Genomic DNA, 18,701 nt, shown 5'->3' with positions numbered 1-18,701 from the left:
AATAATTTTTAAAATAATTTTGACGCAAAGTCACTTTTGGACTTAAACATATCATATTCATTTAACAATAACATATATACATAAAACTCTCATTACTGTGAACATATCATAAATTTTAAACTCTAGAAACTTCAGGATTATAAATAAGTTTTGATCAAAATTCATTAATAATTTTAAGAACGTCACAATCAAATCCAAATAACCCACTACAATAAAACCAATAATTTTGACACAAAATCATATATGAACTCAGAAATATTATATTCACTCAACTACAATATCAATGTGGTTTTGAAACTCTCTTGATTTGAACATGTCAACAAATTTAAAATATGGACATGGTACAACACCAAAACTCATTGATTGTTGTACAAACTACAAATTCTGACATTTTAAACACATGAGACTTAAGAGGCTACACGTAGATGAGATTTAAGAGGTTACTACGAGTGTGTTAAATCCTAATTTGAGTTAATTTAGATGTGGTTAAGATTATTAGTGAGTTTTAGCCAAAACTTACTAATACAACTAGTGTAATGTTAAATTTTAAAATTTTGAAAATCATTAGACTTGGGAGAGTCCTAATATTATTGTTGAGTGAATATGATGTGTCTAAGCTGAATTTGTATCAAATTTATTTAAAGTTGTATAAATTTTAAAAACACAAAATAACTTATCTAGGGTATGAAATCAAGGTTAGATAACATGATGAGACTAAGGGAATTTCTAAAAGTACATTGATTCTGACTTGTGATGATTCGGATGAATCTAACTCTATAAAAAAATGATGATTATATCATATTCAATCCAAATCAGACTATTATATAACCATAATTTTAATCTTGCATCTCATATTTAATGATTTTTTTTTAAAAAAAGTTTTTTTTCAAAGAAAGAGAAATTGTGTTTGTAAAATCCTATAAAATTGATTTATTTTTTAAGGTTCTAATTATATTTTTATTTAAGTTGATGATAGGCGAGCTGATAAAGGGAGGGAGAAGTATTTTAAAACAGAGATATGTAATTTAATAAATATAAGGATGATGTATGATTTTAAAAAGTTAGATAAGTGATTCAATAAAATATAAAAAAAGAATTATTATTATTATTAATTAATTAATATCAGCTATTCAATTTAAGTCTATTAGTTCGGTTTTTCATGATCATCCAAATAAATAAATAAAAAATACTCACACCTATCAATACAGCGTTGTTAGATTAACCATATGTTAAAAATGTCAGGTCCTACAGGAATTTTTTATAATTATCAAAATAAATCAAAAAACAGGTTAACATCTATTAAAAAAATTCGTTAGTTAAAGTTGAGACTCGTGTTTGATATTAGGTTTGGCCTTTGGCAAAAAAAAGAGAAGGAATTATTATTATTTTTCTAAATCTGCAGTTGCAACTCGCAACTAAGCCGTCATACGCACGCACCATTGTGAGTTTGTTCGTGGCCGCTAAGTTTCGCAATTCTTGTCTTAGCAGAGGATATAGTAAACTGTAAAGAACACCATGATTAATACACGTGTCAACAAAATATTGGCCAACTAAGACTTCAATTACTATTTAAATTTAGATTTGTTGACGCTTAGGTCCTTTTTAAGCAAAAAAAATAAAAAAGTAAAAAAGGACGTCATTTGGTTGGCGAGATTAATTGTGATGCTGATTTAGGAACGCGAGGGTTTTCGTAGGAGTAGATCGAGAGGGGACGAGGCGAAGAGAAGGCGAGGAGAAGCAGCGATGGCTATGACTCTGATGATGAGCAAGACGAGGGATCTGCTCGAAGATCTGGTAAAGGACTCCTCCTGGGCGCTCTCCCGCCGCACCTCTTTCCACAGCGACGACGACGAGTTCGGTGACTTCTCCCGCTCCCCCTCCGGCCACCGGACCGACTACATCGCCGCGCTGTCTCCCATCGCTAATCTCGTCGTTGCTCGATGCTCCCTGTACTGCATTGAACCTCTCCCTCTCCCTTCTGTTCCTCTCCTTTTTACGATGCTTTTATGCAATTTCTTCGCAAAGTTTTACTCTTTCTTTGAATTTTCAGAATTCTGGGTGTTTCTGTAGAGGATCTTCAGCGTAGCTTCGATGAAGAGGCGCCTGAGACCGTGAAGGTCGCTGCTCATTACGCGAGAAATTTGATCGAGTACTGTTGCTTCAGAACGATCGAACTGTCCTCTCAAGTTGCAGGGCATCTATCTGATAAGAGCTTTCGTCGCCTTACCTTTGATATGATGCTGGCCTGGGATTCTCCTTCTGTGGCAACACCTCCTGCTTCGCCGCTAGCTAAGGTAGCAACTCAGATGTTATCTCTTTAATTTCTTATTATGGAAACTCTAGACAAATGCGATTGGTTACTCAAAATCTTACCTCGCAATTAGTAAAGAGGGACTTTGTTTTTGTTGGGAGTTCATCATCATGGGACCTATTTGCAGGTTGATAAGGAGAGAACAGTTGGGGCGGATGCCTTTTCCCGGATAGCGCCTGCGATCCCCTCAATTGCAGATGTGGTGAGCTGTTCAAATCTTTTCAATGTTCTTACTGCATCAACTGGAAGGAGACTTTCATTTGCTAACTACGAGAAGTATTTGAGCACTCTAAACAGGTATGTATATCACTTCATATGCAATTCAAGTCATTGCGATTACTTGGAGAAACTCATAACTCGAATGGTAGTGGTATTTTGCTTAGGCAAAAGAATGATACAAGTTATGCTGTATTTAGATGTTTATCTTCTAAGCATAATTGTTTCTCCATCATTTTATGCACTGTGCTTAGTGAATTTGCAAATTTAATCTCTAAAATAGAAAGTTTCTCTGGTGTACAGAGCAATAAAGAAAATGAAGACTCAGTCGGAATCTTCTTTCCTCGCAGACCTCCGATTCCATAGAGGAGAAAAGATTCTTGATATGGATGGAACTCTGACCACACAACCTGTCCTTGAGCATCTAGGAATTTCTACATGGCCTGGTGGGTTTATATACTTTTATTCTTTGTTTTTGTGAGTAAAGGAACAAACAAAGTAATTTCTTTAACTAGCCCTCAGGGTAAATGATTTATACATCTACTTGGTCATCTGTATTTATCTAGTAGAGAGAGATTTATTTTATTTGGCAATTTATGAAAAATTCTGTTTACTACAGGACGATTGACACTGACGGATCATGCTCTCTACTTTGAAGCTTTAAAAGTTGTGACTTATGATAAGCCGAAGATATATGACCTTGCCGATGATCTAAAACAGTCCATCAAGCCTGAATTAACTGGTCCTTGGGGTTCTCGCCTTTTTGACAAGGCAGTCATGTACAAATCCACAGCACTGTAAGCTGTCACACTACATTAAGTTGCAGTACCTTTTATGGGATCCTATTATACTGTTATTTTTTATCATGCCCTCGATTATGCTTTAACATGAGGTCTTCAATTTTGTAGATCAGAACCTGTGTTTATGGAGTTTCCTGAACTTAAAGGTCATTCTCGTCGTGATTATTGGCTAGCAATTATGCAAGAAGTTCTTTACGTGCATAGGTTTATTAGAAAATTTCAGATAGAGGGTGTGCAGAAGGAAGAGACGCTTTCAAGGGCTGTCATGGGCATTATGAGATTGCAGACTCTTCTAGAGTTGGTTCCTTCTGAGGTGATTAGGTATGAGTCACTTTTGACATTCAACTTGTGTGATCAGCTTCCTGGAGGTGATCGTATACTGGAAGCACTGGCTAGTATGATGGCATCAAAAGGGTCAGAACACACTAATAGATCCACTTCTGGGACTGGAAGTCCAAGTTACTCTGTTTCTGCTATGGGCATCTTGTCAAACTTAGGGGTTGTGTCACCAGTCTCGACTGGTGAAAGACTTTGTATTGGAAAATTAATTGTAGGGGAAATGACACCCTTGGAAAAGGCAGTTACAGAGTGCGCAACTAATTTCAAGAAGATAGAACAAGCACAGGCTGCAGTTGGCGTGGTTAAAGTAGATGGGCTTGATACCAATTTGGCTCTAATGAAGGTATTTTATCTGGTGATATCACTCCTTATATATTTTCCTTTTTTCAAATTCAAACTTGTTAAAACCTTTAGAGTCTTGACACTAGAAAAGGCTAGTTAAGCTGTCATAAGTAGCTTGGGAATAATTGAAACTGACAATTTTCTCTGCCACAGTTCTGACCTTCTTTACCATTGGTTCACTTTATTTCATGTTAAACCTTGCAGGAATTGCTACACCCGTTTACTCAAATTGGAAATTTCCTCATGTCTGTGGCAAATTGGGACAATCCTGTCAAGTCATCTGTATTTTGTTGCGCATCTTTTTATGTTATTCTTAGGTTCGTCTCGATATATTCTCTTTGTTCTAAAAGTAGTGCATCATTACTTTAATCCATTCTTGATTAACTGTTCTTTGAGTATTAGTTAGTTTTTATAATGCCTTTATGCAATCTTTCTTTTGTGTCAACTCCAACTGCTTTGGATTTTATATTAGCACCATGACATCAAGTGGATGAATCCATCGCTTGAACACTTTATAGCTGGAAAGTTTAACTACTTCCTCTGGCATTTATGAATATACATTAGAATACTAATTATGTGTGGCACCTATCTTAGTGATGAGCGCAATTGTAGGAGTATTTTTCTTGGTTGATCTTGTGAATTTGTACTCCAATGGTTTTCTCGAGTATTAGGCAAGTTCAATTAAGGTGGTGTTTGATTTAGAGGTTTAGGAATGAGGAAATGGATTCATTCCCAAACCTTGTGTTTGGTTGATGGGAATAGAATCAAGATTTTGGAATGAAACCTAAAAATTTGGGTATGGATGAAACCCTTCCCCTCCCTTGGGTTTTGATGGAATGAGAATGAGAATTAAGTTTTGGACGAAAGTACCCTTAGTATATTTGTTCAATTATTCTTTCATTTCACTCTCTCTCCTTATTCTCTCTTATCATACTTTCTCTCTCCTCATTCGATCATCACATTTTCTCTCTCAACATACTTTCTCTCTCCTTATTTTCTCTCATCACATATTCTCTACCATTTTTTCTCAGTATTCTCTCTCATCACACACTTTCTCTCATTATTTTCTCTCTCTTCATTTTCTCCTATTTTTTCATCATGCTTTCTCTCTCCTCAATCTCTCTTACCATACTCTCTCTTCCTATTTTATCTCATCATACTTTCTCTCTCTTCATTCTCTTTCATCACACTCTCTTCTCATTCTCTCTCATCACACATTCTCTACCATTTTTTCTCTATATTCTCTCTCATCACACTCATTCTCTCATTATTTTTTCTCTCTTCATTCTCTTCTCATTTTTTCATCATACTTTCTCTCTCATCATACTTTCTCTCTCCTCAATCTCTCTTACCATATTCTCTCTCTCTCCATATTTTCTCTCATTACACTTTCTCTCTCTTCATTCTCTTCCATCACACTCTCTCTCCTCATTTTCTCTCATCACACTTTCCCTCTCATCACATTTTCTCTCCTCAATCTCTCATCACACTTTATCTCTCTTCATTTTTCCCATTACTCTTTCTCTCTCAACATACTTTTTCTCTCATCATACTTTTTCTTTTCTCAATCTCTCCTGTCACGCTCTTTCTCCTCATTTTCTCTCATCACACTTTCCCTCTCTTCATTTTTTTTCATCACACTTTCTCTCTCATCATTCTCTCTCATGATATGTTTCTCTCACATTCAACTTTATCTTCCATCTAATTTTCTCATATTTTCCTCTAAGGGTAAAAAAGGAAATTTAAGTTCATTCCGATTGAAAATATTCAACTAACCAAATATTATTTTTATGAATGATACTCAAGCTCATACCCATTCCTATTCCACAATACTATGATACTCATTCCCATTCCGATTCCTAGGAGAGAACCGAACGCCACCTAAACCATTCTTTCAGTATTAACTGTGTATGTAATTCAAAAAAAAGTCTCAAATCCTGGAAGTGCGGTGATGAAGGAATCTTTTTTATGCTTAGCTGCACACATTTTTAGAACCTTGTGTACACTCTTGATTAACTGAATATCTTTAGTTGATACTTGAAAATTTTATTATGTTGATGTAGCTTGCCTTAGACTGATCTATTAGTATCATGTAGTGTATGATAGTAGGAATGACAATGGTTGTATTCAGTTCGGATTTCATATCCACTGTCCTCATACCCATCGGGGATCGGATTCCATCCCTATACCTATTAGAGGATCCGATATTTTCTATACTAATAATTTTCTTCTTTCAATCCAACTATCATCATTCAACAAAAGCATATTAGAATTAACATCATATTAAAAAAATATATATATATAATTTTAAAAAATAGACTAAACATTTATATAACATACTGCTAATTTAATCATATTCAATAAAAATAGATTAAACATGAACTATTTGGGTTTTAGGAAAAGAAAATTTTCTTATATATATATATATATATATATATATATATATATATAAAATCGGGTATGAAGGTAATCCCTCCATACCCGCCTCCATTCGGGTTGATATTGCATCCTCCATCGGATTCGGAGGAAATTGTCATCCCGTAATGATACTTGTGCTTATTTATTTATATATTTATATTACCCTGAAGATGAATAGAACTTGATACTAGGAGACTCGATTGATTTGTAAAATTTAAGGTGAATGGAAAATAACTTAAAATGACATGGAATACCAGTAAACTATAAGGTTCATTAATATATTTTTCCATTCATCCAACAAGTTCGCATTATTTATCAATAATGTTACACACAAGGAGGTTTTGTTATGAACAACAGTGTTTCTAGTGATGTCAGTCATATTGTGCTGAAAAGGGGGTTCTGTTATTTTTTGCTGCTTCTATTAGTATGTTTTGGATTAATCGACAGAGTTATGTTTGATCTACTGCAGGGGGTGGCTTGGTTATGGACTTGTTGCACTTCTTCTCTTTGTTGCAATGTTTATACTGCTAACTCGACTTATCAATCAAGGAAGACCAGTTGATCAGGTCAAGGTGATTGCTCCTCCATCTATGAATACAATGGAACAGCTCCTCGCAGTTCAAAATGCAATTTCTCAAGTTGAAGAGCTTGTTAAGAATGGGAATATTGTTCTCCTTAAATTACGGTCACTGTTGTTTGCTGTTCCTTCACAGGTGTTTTTTTTAACTTCTAATTTCCCTTTTACTGGCTATTTGAATGTCTATTTTATTTCAACTTCTTTTAACATGTATGCCATGTTTTACAGGCTACTATTAACAGTGCTTTATTGGCACTCGTTGTGATGGCTCTGGCTGTGACCTTTTTACCGGCTAAGTGGATATTTTTCTTGATGTTTCTGGAGATATTCACAATGCATTCCCCACCGAGAAGGGAAGCTACAGAGCGAGCAGCTAGGAGATTAAGAGAGTGGTGGTTCAGCATACCAGCAGCTCCTGTTCTTGTTGAAAGGAATAATGAAGAGGGGATGTAAATATGTATGTGATCTCTAAACTGTCCATATAAATAAGTTCATACTATTCCAGCAGAAGAGAAAATGTAACTGGCTGTTGAAACAATTACTTCTCTGGTGCTAGTTCACTAAAAAGATAGACTTTAGATGCGATATATCTTTAATCTATCTGCAAAAGTATCTCTGAATTGGCATAGAACCCTTCGTGTTCCTTGTTGATCTCAAGGAAGTGAACACAGAATGCACATGGAGCAGGTATTCAGTTAGGTAGGCTTTTATTGTTCCACATGTACATTATGTTCATGTTATTTGGCTCAAAACTCAGCAGGCATTGCAGAGGAGCAAAAGATGCGGTCAACAGTGACTTTCTGAGTCCCAGAGGAAGGTCTGGAGAAACCATGTAATAGATCAGGTACCGATCGTCTGCCTTTCTCTACTTTAGTCTGTGACCTTTCCCTTCTGATTGCATGCTTGTGTCTTGCTTTCATGTTTTACAAAGAATGAATCCGACATGCGTCTTTATCGACAGTCGGTGCTCCAGGGTATGTAAATCCGAAGGCTGCATATGTAGAATACACTTGAAATTAAAAGTTATACTTTGAGACTCGAAACATTGTTAAGTGCTAAAACCAACACCAACAGGACAAAGGCAGATCATTAGACAAGTGATCATAAAGAGTGTAGTGTCAAGCTTTAACTTTCCACAATGTACCGCCAAGGAAGCAACAGATGAAGCTTCCTTGGAGCAATGCTCTCCTGGTGCTCACATGGCACATTGTCTCGTTGTAACATGCCGTCAGTTTGGCATCATTTGAAGCATCTAACTGATGCTTGTTATCATTGCAACCACAACATGCTTTTTCTTGAATTCTTTGCAGTCCTTTTCAAATTGAAGAATTAATTTCTGCAACTCATTTAAGAGCATGATTGAATGGATGTTCTTTACTGTCACATCATCACATGTGCTTTTAATTTTTTTTCATGGATATACAATAAAAAAAAACAAAGTAGATTATGTTAATCCAGTTACATGTGGTCTCTCATTTTTCTCTTTAACCATGTATCAGCTATTGGATATATCATGGGCAAAATTTTTTGAATCATCAAGGTGGTGTTAGTCTTTCAGTTTTTTTCTACAAAAAAAAAAAAACACCACCCCACCCACCCTTGTAAAATTACACAACCACCCTCAAGTATAGTGTTTTGATTTATTTTGGTTTCTTGATAGGCCAGTTTTTAATTGTAGCCGCCATGAAATTGTAACAGTGGACTTGATCTGTTCATCAAATATTACATTGTAACAAGTATGATTTTATAGTTGTTACAATACAAATTTATCTTGTTCAACTATATTCATATTGTAATAGCTACGAAATTATAGCTACTATAACTATGGTAGTAATTATGAAACTATAATTGCTATAAATGTTGTAGCAACTATGAACTGTAACTATTACAATACGGATTTGTCATGAGTGATCTGTTTAAGATTTAATACGTGTGACAAAAGATAATAATATTGAATAGTATATTTGAGGGTAACTATATCATTTTACATAGACTAGTAGGGTGGACCCCTCTTTAATTAAAAGTGAAAAAAGGGTCTTTTAATTTTTGCCAATATATTATTGATTTATATTCGAAGAAATTGGCTATGCATTAGCTTGTTATGGAGCATTATGAAATGGAGTAGTTACAAAATTATAACTATGGTAACTATAATTACTATAAATATTGTAGCAATTATGAACCGTAATTATTATAATACGGATTTGTCATGAGTGACCAGTTTAAGATTTATTACATGTGACAAAAGATAATAATATCGAATAGAATACTTGAGGGTAATTATATCATTTTACATAGACTAGTGGGGTGGAATCCTTTTTGATTAAGTGTATATTATTGATTTATATTCGGAGAAATTGGCTATGCATCATGTTGTTATGGAGCATTCTGAAATGGATCATCTCCGCAGAGCTTGCTCTGTCTTTTTCTCGAGGGTAAATACGACTTATCATTAACTCGAATTGAATAGGCTGTTTCATTCACTACCATCATCCCTTCTTATTTAACTTGCAGCAACCAGTGCTTGTATTAATGGTGGATAGCACGTGCATGTCGACAACTGCCCCTCTGTCTCCCACGTGCAGCTGTAGCTTCCAAGCAGGAAAGTTAGTCAGCAACTGAGCTAACACGCTCCCTTCCTCTCCGTGCTGGAACGGTAAGCTAATTAATCGAACCTGCTATGGAGCATTCTTAATATTCCTAGCCACGGGGTGCTGGGTTTGAGGGTGATTACTATAATAAGATAAGGGTATGGATACATACTCTCAAGAAAAAAAAATAAATTCTGTCACTCTTTAGTCACTTAATGATCGGACTATAAGCTAATCTGATTATCTTCCTCACATCACCAGCGTAATATCTTTTACTATAATTGAACAGTTAACCAAGTTGACTTTGCCACACGAACTAATAAATATTTAGTTTCAGAACAACTGCACATGGGATGCTCGCCATTAGGGCTGCATTCATTTATTTCTCTTATCGAACTTCCAAAACCACACAAAATGCTCAATAATTGGCTTCTCATGCTACACATCCACACTGCCAAATTCTGATTTCATCATCAGTTATGATATCACTCAACTCTCTAGTAAATATGCTTCTTCTACTACATGATGACACAGCCTCTGGTGTTCTCATCACTGAACAAGTGAGTTACATAGTCATTGTAAGGCTGGTTGCTTTGGTAGTAATAGGGACTGGGGTAGTAGCCAGTGTAGGGAGCCACCTGAGGTGACCTCAGATACATCATCTGAGGCTGCTGCTGCTGCTGCATGTTGTGGCTCCTCGCCATTGCCGGAAGGTGATGAGCTTGACCATGATAGTTCACCGGCATCGGCACCTGGCTCTGCAGCCCGAAGCCGCTGCCTGCGACATTGCCATTGCCATTGCCATTAGCATTGCCATTCATCATTCTTTGCAAAGCTGCCATGGTTGCATTATTGTTGGCGTCTCCATTTCCCCCCTTCTTTGCAGTATGGTTGTTGCCCCCCCGCTTCAGGATTTTGTCGAGCATGCGCATGTTGTCTTCTTTTTCATCATCCGAGTCTTCTTCGTCATCAGAGCTGTCGGAAGGGAGCGGCTTGTGCTGGACTTTGTTCTGCTGCTGCTGCTGCTTTCCCTGCTGCTCCTTGCTCTTCTTGCCGCCGCTGGGCTTTTGTTGCTTGTTATTGCTGTTGTTCTTGGCCTGGTTGCTGGGTTTATCATCAGGCCACGCCTCTGCGTGCTTCCCTGCTATCGTCAGCTTCTTGATCAGAGTCGACGAGTCCACGTTTGCCTGCACAGTCACCTTCTGCTTCTCCACATCTACTTCCACCGAGAACACTCCTGCAAATCATCTATTTTAGCCATATTTATAGAAATTAGAGCACATAAATCAAAGAGGAAAACGAAGAACCCTGGATTCTGTGGAGAAGCTTCTTGACTTTGATCTTACATCCGTCACAGTGAACGTTCACCTTCAACACATGCGTCTGCGAGAATCAACAGTGCGTCTGTTTCATCTCTTCTCATAAACACAAACCTTAAAGAAAAAGACAGAAAGAAAGTGAACCTTGAGCTTTAGAACCTCAAACTGCTCTTCTTTCCCCATTGCTGCTCGCTGCTATTAGTGCTCTCTCTGCAGCGCTGAAACCCTAAAATGTGTTTCCAATTGGAGCCGTGCGAAAGTTCAGACCAGCTTCTATATGTCCTTGGCAACTCTACCTCGCTTATTTATTATATATTCCTGTTGTCGGAGCTCACATGGCACATGGTTGGGCACTTGGGCTGCATCTTTGTGCTGTTGAATAAATATGCAAAATCTCTGTTTTTTTTAATTCCGATTAATTTTAGCGGTCGTTCAATTTTACACTAAAATAAATGGAGAAATATTGATAGACCAATATTTATCGTGTTCTTGGAAAAAAAAAAAAAATCTTATAATACGATGCAGTTGATGTCTAATTATTGTTTAAGAGTCTCAGAACTGCACCTACAGTAGAATATGCAAAATCCACTCTCGAATTATCACCAGAATTATCACCAGATATATTTGAGATTCGAATCTCGATAAAGTTGAGATAAATATCTTTTTTATGTACTAGTCATTATTCCAAAGATTAGTAGTCATATGTGATTTACCTTCTCCGTGTTGGTCCTATAACGAGTTGACGAGGGCGCTGGGATGAATGTATTCACCTTTTGTTACCCTGAATGACTAAGTGGAAGAGGAAGAACATTTATTACTAGTCTATGATACATGTTCCGTTGAGGAAGGGTTAGCCTCTTCAGGATTAGTGATTAACGCATAAAATATTATCATCATGAGATATGAGTTCGAATATCGATATTATCTTCATGTACTAATTACTATTCCAAAGATTAATACCCATCTATGATTTAACTTCTCCATATTAATTGAGATAGATTGATGAAAACATTGAGGATGGGGGATAAGTGTAGTCATCTCTTGACCATTATGTTCTGATGATGATGGTAAAGAACAGAGGATTGGCAATCTTTCTAATGTAAATTGAAAATTTTAAAATACAATAAAACAAATTGATAAAAAATTAATTAATTCTGTCAATTGTCGAATTAATCGATTTTTCTAATGATGCACATCAATTCGTTGGACAGTCAATCAGAAATCAAGATTTTATTTTTTTTAAACCATAAAGTATTTGCCCATAGAATATTGAATTGAGGAAGCGCTGATTTTGAAAAATGCATTGGGAAGCCTTTATCATAATTATTCATAGGGCTGTAAATAAATCAAGTAGAGTCGAATTTTAGGGTGTTTAAGCTTGTTTGATAAGGTAACCAAGTCGAGTCGAGCTTAAAATGAACCAAGCTTTTGAAATGAGTGTTCAAGCTTGGTTTGATTTATTTTTTATGAGCTTGAGCTAATTGTTTGAAGCTTGGCTTGAGCTTAGTTCGTTTAGATGTTATCAAGCTCTCAATTCAAGCTTGCTTGAGCTTGATTCGAGGTTGGCTGGAGTTTGGTTCGTTTAGATATTATCGAGCTCTCAATTCAAGCTTGTTTGATTGTTTGAAACTTTTAGTTGTTTGATTAGTTATTGAGTTAGATAATTTAAATTGATTGATTGATTTATTTATTTTATTATTTATTTAATATATTAAAAAGAGTTTTATTAATGAATATGGTTTGTGAATATTGTTCACCAACGTTGTTCACTTATTCACGAATGTTGTTCACGAACATTAACGAGCTGAATATATATGTGTTCAAGCTTGTTTGTTTAGCTTAACGAGTTGTTCAAACTTGTTTGTTTAATTAATCTTATATATATTGAACGAACATAAACAAGCTCTTATCAAGCCGAACACCAAACTTATTCACGAACGCTTGGTTCATTTACAATCCTAATTATTCATGTCTTAAATATATTTTGATGTCTGAAAGTTAGATTGATCGGCTCCTGTGTAAAGATATTCCATTTAATTATTTTTAAATTTTAAAATGAATCGAATAAATTAAAATAATTGTTTTTTAAATGAATTTTTGAAAAAAACCAAAATAAACTTTCAAATAGGATTAATTCGATTTAACTTATCTTGCTCAACCCTAACTGTTTTTTTTTAAAAATTTTTTATGATGAAATTTGATGGTGGTTCTTCTTGTGAAGATCGAAAGAGGCCAAATGGTCGGAAAAAGCTGAGGAGAAAGGCCGTCGTTTTCTTCCTGCTGCTGCAATCAGGCCCTGCGCTAGCTTTTTGAGTTTGGCATTGCTCGCAATTCATGGAAGCTTTTTCCTAAACGGTGATTAGATTTTTTTTTATTTAGTCAGCCGGAAGATATATTTAGACGCGTCGAATTTCAATCTTAAAATCTCAATATGATAATATCTTATTTTTTTAACCTTTACACCGTCGTTAAAAAAAACACATATACTAAGTTTTCTAAAATGAATTTGATTAATTAGTGGATGAACATGGACAACTCATGGACAGCCATGGAATACTGATTGATTGAATGATGAGCATGAGATGAGTTAACCTTTGAGCACTGCATTTCTTAAAACGTTATAAATAGAAAAAAAAGTAAGTGCACGTGGATATAAACAAAAAATAACATACTTGTTGAGAAAAGCTGAATAGGTTTAGCTTCGTGGAATACTATGTTTTTACCAGATATTTAAATCTTCTCAACCAAACACCCCTTTACTTTTGTATAGATGAGCTTAAGGTAAACTTGAGGTATTTATGAAGTTGTCATCTTAGTTACCCTTTAAGATACTCCTATACATTCTAAAAGGGGGAAAAAAAAATCAAAGGGACATTTAATTAAGAATAGTGACCCTTTGCATGAGAAGATCCATAAGAATTATTTTTCGCTCATCTCATGTGCCTCCGTCAATCTATCTAAGTGTGGGGGAGAGTTTTTTTCTCTTAATTTTATCGAGATTCGAACTCTTATCTTATGATAATAAATTTGTTATGTACTAATCAATTCAACCCTATCCACGGATCCGTTTTTGACATAGATAGACCTTATACACAAGGCCAAGGGTTCATTTGATTGAACTCTAATTTGGGCTCCCGAAGTTGGAAACCTAAAGTTTGGGTTGTTGTGTTGTCTAATTGGGCTCTCCTTTAGGCCTATTCATTTGTCTTCTTATGAAGCCCAATTAGCAAATCAGACCGTATGAAAAAGGTCAAACTCGTCGCGCTTGGGGGTGATGGATTCGGTCAATTGATTTGAGTAGGTTCTTTATTTGACTACTAGATCAGATAATTTGGGTGACATAACCAAATTGGACGAGCTAAACGAATAACATGGGTTGAGAGGTCCAATTCGGTTGAGTGAATCAGTTGATCTCCATATGATTTTGGTAGATTACTCATGTAATTCAAACCTCACAGGGTCAAATTTACTAAAAATAGAAGTTATAAGGGGTAAAATAAATTTTTTTCATTATTATTATTATTATTATTATTATTATTATTATTAAAATGATACAGCACGACCTGGCAATCGTACAAAAGTCTAGGCACCTTTTAGTAAATATCGACCCACAAGAAAGATGCCAGCTAATCGTGACGTGACCGGCCATGACTTCCGGATCCATATGCAAAATTCTCACCAACCATCCTTCATAGATTCGGAAAGAATCTACGAACAGTGTTACCTGTTACCATTAGTGGAGCGGATTTACATTACTGTCCTGAAATTGGCAGTTAAAAAATTATCAAAATTGGGGGAAAAAATATTGACTTCCTGCAGCTGCAGGTTGCCGTAGGGAAGTAATCAAGATGAAAATGATAGATACTAAACGTGAAATAATTGCCCTTTGGTCCTTGACTTTGTCAAATTTGATTTTAAAAGATATCTTTTAAAATATTGCTAAGTCATCAGATCCCAACGTACTAAATATCAATTAAAAAATTTTAAATTGAATTTTAAATTATTTTTAGAATTATTATTTTATTTATGCAACAACCAGATGACGTGGCAAATTACCAACTCCATATAATATTGGCCACTATTTGTCGCCATGGTAGCTACTGGTGTTAATAGAAATATTAGGACTTCAGGGTGCAAAGTGAAAATGTCGACTACCTAACCCGGTACCTGCGGTGTCAAAGTAAACAAACACAGCTCGCCTTCTCGTCAGTTCTGCTGCTTCTCTTCCAGGGCAAGCTCCAGCATCAGGAGGAGGAGGAAGATCGGAGGCGGAGGAAGCTGGCGATGGGTTCCAAATTGAGGCTGGTTCGTAGCACGAACCAGTCGCGGCGCTTCCGGTTCTTGTTACTCATCGTCGGATGCTTCATCGTCACCGTGACCTTCTTGGTCGTCTCTAAGCCTCAAGCGCTTGTTTCCAATCGTAAGCTTATTCCTTCCCCCAGCTCCTCGATTTGTGCCCGATCTACTCCTAAAACTTCGATCTTGACCATTCCTCGCTGCCGCAGTCGGGTTCGGGACGTCGGCGTCGACATCGCCGCCAGGTCGGCTACAGATCTCATCTTCGATCCTCATCCAGAACTTGATTTCCCGATTGAAATTTCCAATTTTTGATTTCCGCGATCTCGATCTACAGTTGCAGATGGGGTTAGTAGCGACGACGATGGAGTAAATGGGGCCGATTCAGCTGCTTTGAGAAGGGAAGAAGAGGATGACGAAAGAGGCCATGAATCAGGTAATCTACTTCTACTTTGAATCAATTTTGTTGAAAAGGGATTCTTTCACTTGGATCTAGTCCATTTAGGGTTTTGAGATAGCAGGTAGACAGTAGATTTCCTTCGTGATTACTACATTTTTTGGCCCTCTCATGGTGCAGAGAGTAATAATGAGAAAGAGGAGAATCTCTCAGGGGAGAAGAACATTGTTGTAGATGCAAATCCAAAGGAAGAAGTCCATGAGCATGAATTAACAGGTTTCAAGCTCATATTTCATCTGATTTAGGGATTTCATCATTGAAGATTATATATTTTTATTGAATAATCTGTAAGCTGATGGATCGGATGAGAAAGTTTGGTGAACTTATTTGCAGAGAGCATAACCGAAAGCGAGGAACATAGCGCGAAATCTGACGATCCTGGATCGAGTCAAGATGATGCACCTGGTAGACTGACACTTCCTACAGTTTCCAATTATAGCATTGGTGATCATACTCAACCAGAGAGTAACACCCCAATTGTGTCTGAGAAATTAGGTCAGTCGTTCATTGTAGAAACTAGAATCTTATAATTCGATGGCTCGATACTTGGACATTTATTTTCGTCGATAGAGCTTTCATGCCCTTAGTTATATTGTAACTTTCAGTCATCACATTGATACGAGTTATGAGTTCTTGAGTCTTTTATATAATGTGGGGATGCAGGTGAACAGATCCAGACTCCTGAAAGAAAGCCATTGTGTGATAATTCAGACCGACGAGCAGACATTTGTGAAATGAATGGGGACATTAGGATTCACGGAAGCACTTCATCCGTCTTATTTGTGGAATCATTGAAGATAGAACAAAGTGAAGCTTGGCAAATCCATCCTTACGCTCGCAAGGGTGATCAAGCTTGCTTCAATGAAGTTCGAGAACTCATGGTCAAGGCAAGTAATGAAGCGCCTCAATGCACCACCAATTATGATGTCCCGAGCATAGTTTTCTCCATTGGTGGGTACGCTGGCAATCTCTTCCATGACTTTGCAGATCTGCTCGTTCCACTCTTCTTGACTGCTCGTCAATTCAACGGCGAGGTCCAATTTGTTGTTACCAACCTGAAAAGCTGGTGGATCACCAAGTTTAATCCAGTGCTTCAAAAACTCTCCAAGTATCCGGTAATCAACTTTGACCTGGGCAATGATGTCCATTGCTTTAAGCAGGCGATCGTCGGTCTTCGTGCTCACAATGAGTTCCAAATTGACCCAGCAAGGGCTCCTAATGGCTACACCATGGTTGACTTTGCAAAGTTTATGAGGAGTGCCGTCTCGGTGGGTAGAGAAACAGTACCCAACATCGAAGATCTATCTGCTCGAAAGCCACGACTGCTCATCATTTCACGGAAACAATCAAGGATATTCACAAACATAAATGAAATTGTGGCAACGGCTGAGGAAATGGGATACGAGGTGGTGGTGAATGAGGCAGATGTGTCATCGGGAATATCTCAGTTTGCAGAAATTGTGAATTCTTGCGACGTGATGGTGGGGGTATATGGATCTGGTCTCACTAATTCGGTATTCCTCCCACAAAATGCAACATTGATTCAGGTGGTGCCATGGGGTGGATTGGAGTGGATGGCCAGTAACAGTTACGGCGAGCCGGCCAAGCAAATGGGCCTCAACTATGTGCAATACAGTGTTGGCATTGAAGAGAGCTCTCTGCTGGAGCAGTACCCGAAAGACCATGCCGTATTCACCGACCCTGCATCGATCCACATTCGCGGGTTTCAGGAGATGAGATCCACCTTCTTGGAGAAGCAGAATGTGAAGCTCGACATCAACAAGTTCAGAGATGTGCTGTGGAAGACACTTGAGCAACTAATCCAGTAGCTGATCGGATTATCAGCTTTAGAATTCATTGTTTTGGTAGGTCAGGGTATGATCGATCCTGGTCGAGGGACACATCTGAGACTGGGCACTTGTCTTCTTCTTGGTTGAATTGTATCTTTTCTATTCTTATTTTCATTCCACTTGGTTGGAGTTGAACCATGTATACATAACCTCAGATTATATTTAAGACATGGAAAACAAACATCTATCTTTGGAGCTGTGCCATTCATGAGGTTGCCATGTTATTTCTCATAAAGTTATGTGGTCCATGATCTCCACTTTGTGATCCATGTTGTGGATCAGGATTTCCACAAATCATAGGACATGGTAGTTTCTTTTCAACCAACTATGGTATGAACTTATATAAAAAATGTGTAATTGTCACATCAGCAACTCCCTTAGAGTCGATCCTACGGATATGGAAGGAGGTAAATATAAATATGACCTTATATATATTTATTTTTGGAGGTTACCAAGCCTACTCTATCTATGGAAATATACACCATCACATTGATTGAGTGAGACAAGCTTTAAAAACACCAAAAATTCTAAAACCAAACACAATTTAGTGTGAATGCTGGAGGTACAATATTACCTTAAAAACACCATTCGATATGAATATGTTATTAATGATACAAAACATGTTTAAATCAATTTAATATATTTACATTTGGTATCATAGCATTGTTTTATCCTGTTTACATGCTTATATGTGAATTTTGTAAATTTCTATGGAGTTAAATAATTTAAGCATAATGAAATTAATTCTTGTGAGCATCACATTGAATATTATATTTGCTATTGTTTATTTTTTCATGTATAATATATTATTTATTTAATTTATACGTGCAATGTTTAATTAAATAATATGAGCACATGCTAAATTAAATATATTGCTCAAGGCTTTATGCAATAATATGAACTTAAGAAAATAATTGATGTTTAGTTATTATGTAGTTTTAATTAATTGAGGAATAGCCTCAGCATCCTTAATTGATTAAAATTATATATAACAAAGTTTATTTAAGAGCATATATAGAAAATAAACATTAATTGTAATTAATCATATATAATACAATATATCTTATCCTATGAGAATTTCTATTATATTTTGTATGATTAATTAGGATAAAATATTAAATTATATTTTCTAATTTATCCATAGGAATTAGAAAAGACAACATGATTTGATAGTTTCATCGTAAG

General features: G+C 36.3%; 3 protein-coding genes across 4 annotated transcripts; 2 read left to right on the top strand and 1 right to left on the bottom strand.

The window, feature by feature from the left end:
• Nucleotides 1-1,643: 1,643 nt before the first annotated feature.
• On the top strand, nt 1,644-7,590 carry LOC122014808. Of its 2 annotated transcripts, none has more exons than XM_042571242.1 (9): nt 1,644-1,949; nt 2,051-2,294; nt 2,439-2,608; nt 2,831-2,973; nt 3,147-3,324; nt 3,436-4,009; nt 4,213-4,325; nt 6,896-7,139; nt 7,232-7,590. In XM_042571242.1, exons 1-9 carry the CDS (start codon nt 1,744-1,746, stop codon nt 7,454-7,456), a joined length of 2,097 nt encoding a protein of 698 aa, XP_042427176.1. In that variant the 5' UTR covers nt 1,644-1,743; the 3' UTR covers nt 7,457-7,590. The 2 variants fall into 2 exon arrangements, with proteins under 2 accessions (XP_042427176.1, XP_042427177.1); XM_042571243.1 differs by having other exon boundaries at nt 1,808-1,949; nt 2,071-2,294.
• A 2,347-nt stretch (nt 7,591-9,937) lies between these two features.
• LOC122014809 (heavy metal-associated isoprenylated plant protein 37-like) lies at nt 9,938-11,233 on the bottom strand. Its single transcript, XM_042571244.1, has 3 exons — nt 11,058-11,233; nt 10,902-10,977; nt 9,938-10,831 (listed from the first exon to the last, which is right to left on the bottom strand). Exons 1-3 carry the CDS (start codon nt 11,094-11,096, stop codon nt 10,113-10,115), a joined length of 834 nt encoding a protein of 277 aa, XP_042427178.1. The 5' UTR covers nt 11,097-11,233; the 3' UTR covers nt 9,938-10,112.
• A 3,847-nt stretch (nt 11,234-15,080) lies between these two features.
• LOC122015315 (alpha-1,3-arabinosyltransferase XAT2-like) lies at nt 15,081-17,703 on the top strand. The gene is made up of 6 exons (XM_042572140.1): nt 15,081-15,333; nt 15,419-15,454; nt 15,547-15,645; nt 15,787-15,882; nt 16,000-16,161; nt 16,330-17,703. Exons 1-6 carry the CDS (start codon nt 15,198-15,200, stop codon nt 17,493-17,495), a joined length of 1,695 nt encoding a protein of 564 aa, XP_042428074.1. The 5' UTR covers nt 15,081-15,197; the 3' UTR covers nt 17,496-17,703.
• Nucleotides 17,704-18,701: the final 998 nt, after the last annotated feature.

The sequence above is a fragment of the Zingiber officinale genome, chromosome 8B (assembly GCF_018446385.1).
Source record: "Zingiber officinale cultivar Zhangliang chromosome 8B, Zo_v1.1, whole genome shotgun sequence".
Classification (NCBI taxonomy): domain Eukaryota; kingdom Viridiplantae; phylum Streptophyta; class Magnoliopsida; order Zingiberales; family Zingiberaceae; genus Zingiber; species Zingiber officinale.
The sequence above is the reverse complement of the archived record's forward strand: the minus strand, read 5'-3'. Positions and strand labels throughout refer to the sequence as shown.

Bases quoted from the DNA above. Each gene is read 5' to 3' on its own strand.
- LOC122014808 (XM_042571242.1), top strand. From the start codon at position 1,744: ATGGCTATGACTCTGATGATGAGCAAGACGAGGGATCTGCTCGAAGAT. The intron at 3,325-3,435 runs GTAAGCTGTCAC...TCAATTTTGTAG, and splicing joins ATGTACAAATCCACAGCACT to ATCAGAACCTGTGTTTATGG. The intron at 4,326-6,895 runs GTTCGTCTCGAT...GATCTACTGCAG, and splicing joins TCTTTTTATGTTATTCTTAG to GGGGTGGCTTGGTTATGGAC.
- LOC122015315 (XM_042572140.1), top strand. From the start codon at position 15,198: ATGGGTTCCAAATTGAGGCTGGTTCGTAGCACGAACCAGTCGCGGCGC. The intron at 15,646-15,786 runs GTAATCTACTTC...CTCATGGTGCAG, and splicing joins CGAAAGAGGCCATGAATCAG to AGAGTAATAATGAGAAAGAG. The intron at 16,162-16,329 runs GTCAGTCGTTCA...GTGGGGATGCAG, and splicing joins AATTGTGTCTGAGAAATTAG to GTGAACAGATCCAGACTCCT.
- LOC122014809 (XM_042571244.1), bottom strand. From the start codon at position 11,096: ATGGGGAAAGAAGAGCAGTTTGAGGTTCTAAAGCTCAAG. The intron at 10,978-11,057 runs GTTCACTTTCTT...TGATTCTCGCAG, and splicing joins TTGAGGTTCTAAAGCTCAAG to ACGCATGTGTTGAAGGTGAA. The intron at 10,832-10,901 runs GTTCTTCGTTTT...GATGATTTGCAG, and splicing joins GCTTCTCCACAGAATCCAGG to GAGTGTTCTCGGTGGAAGTA.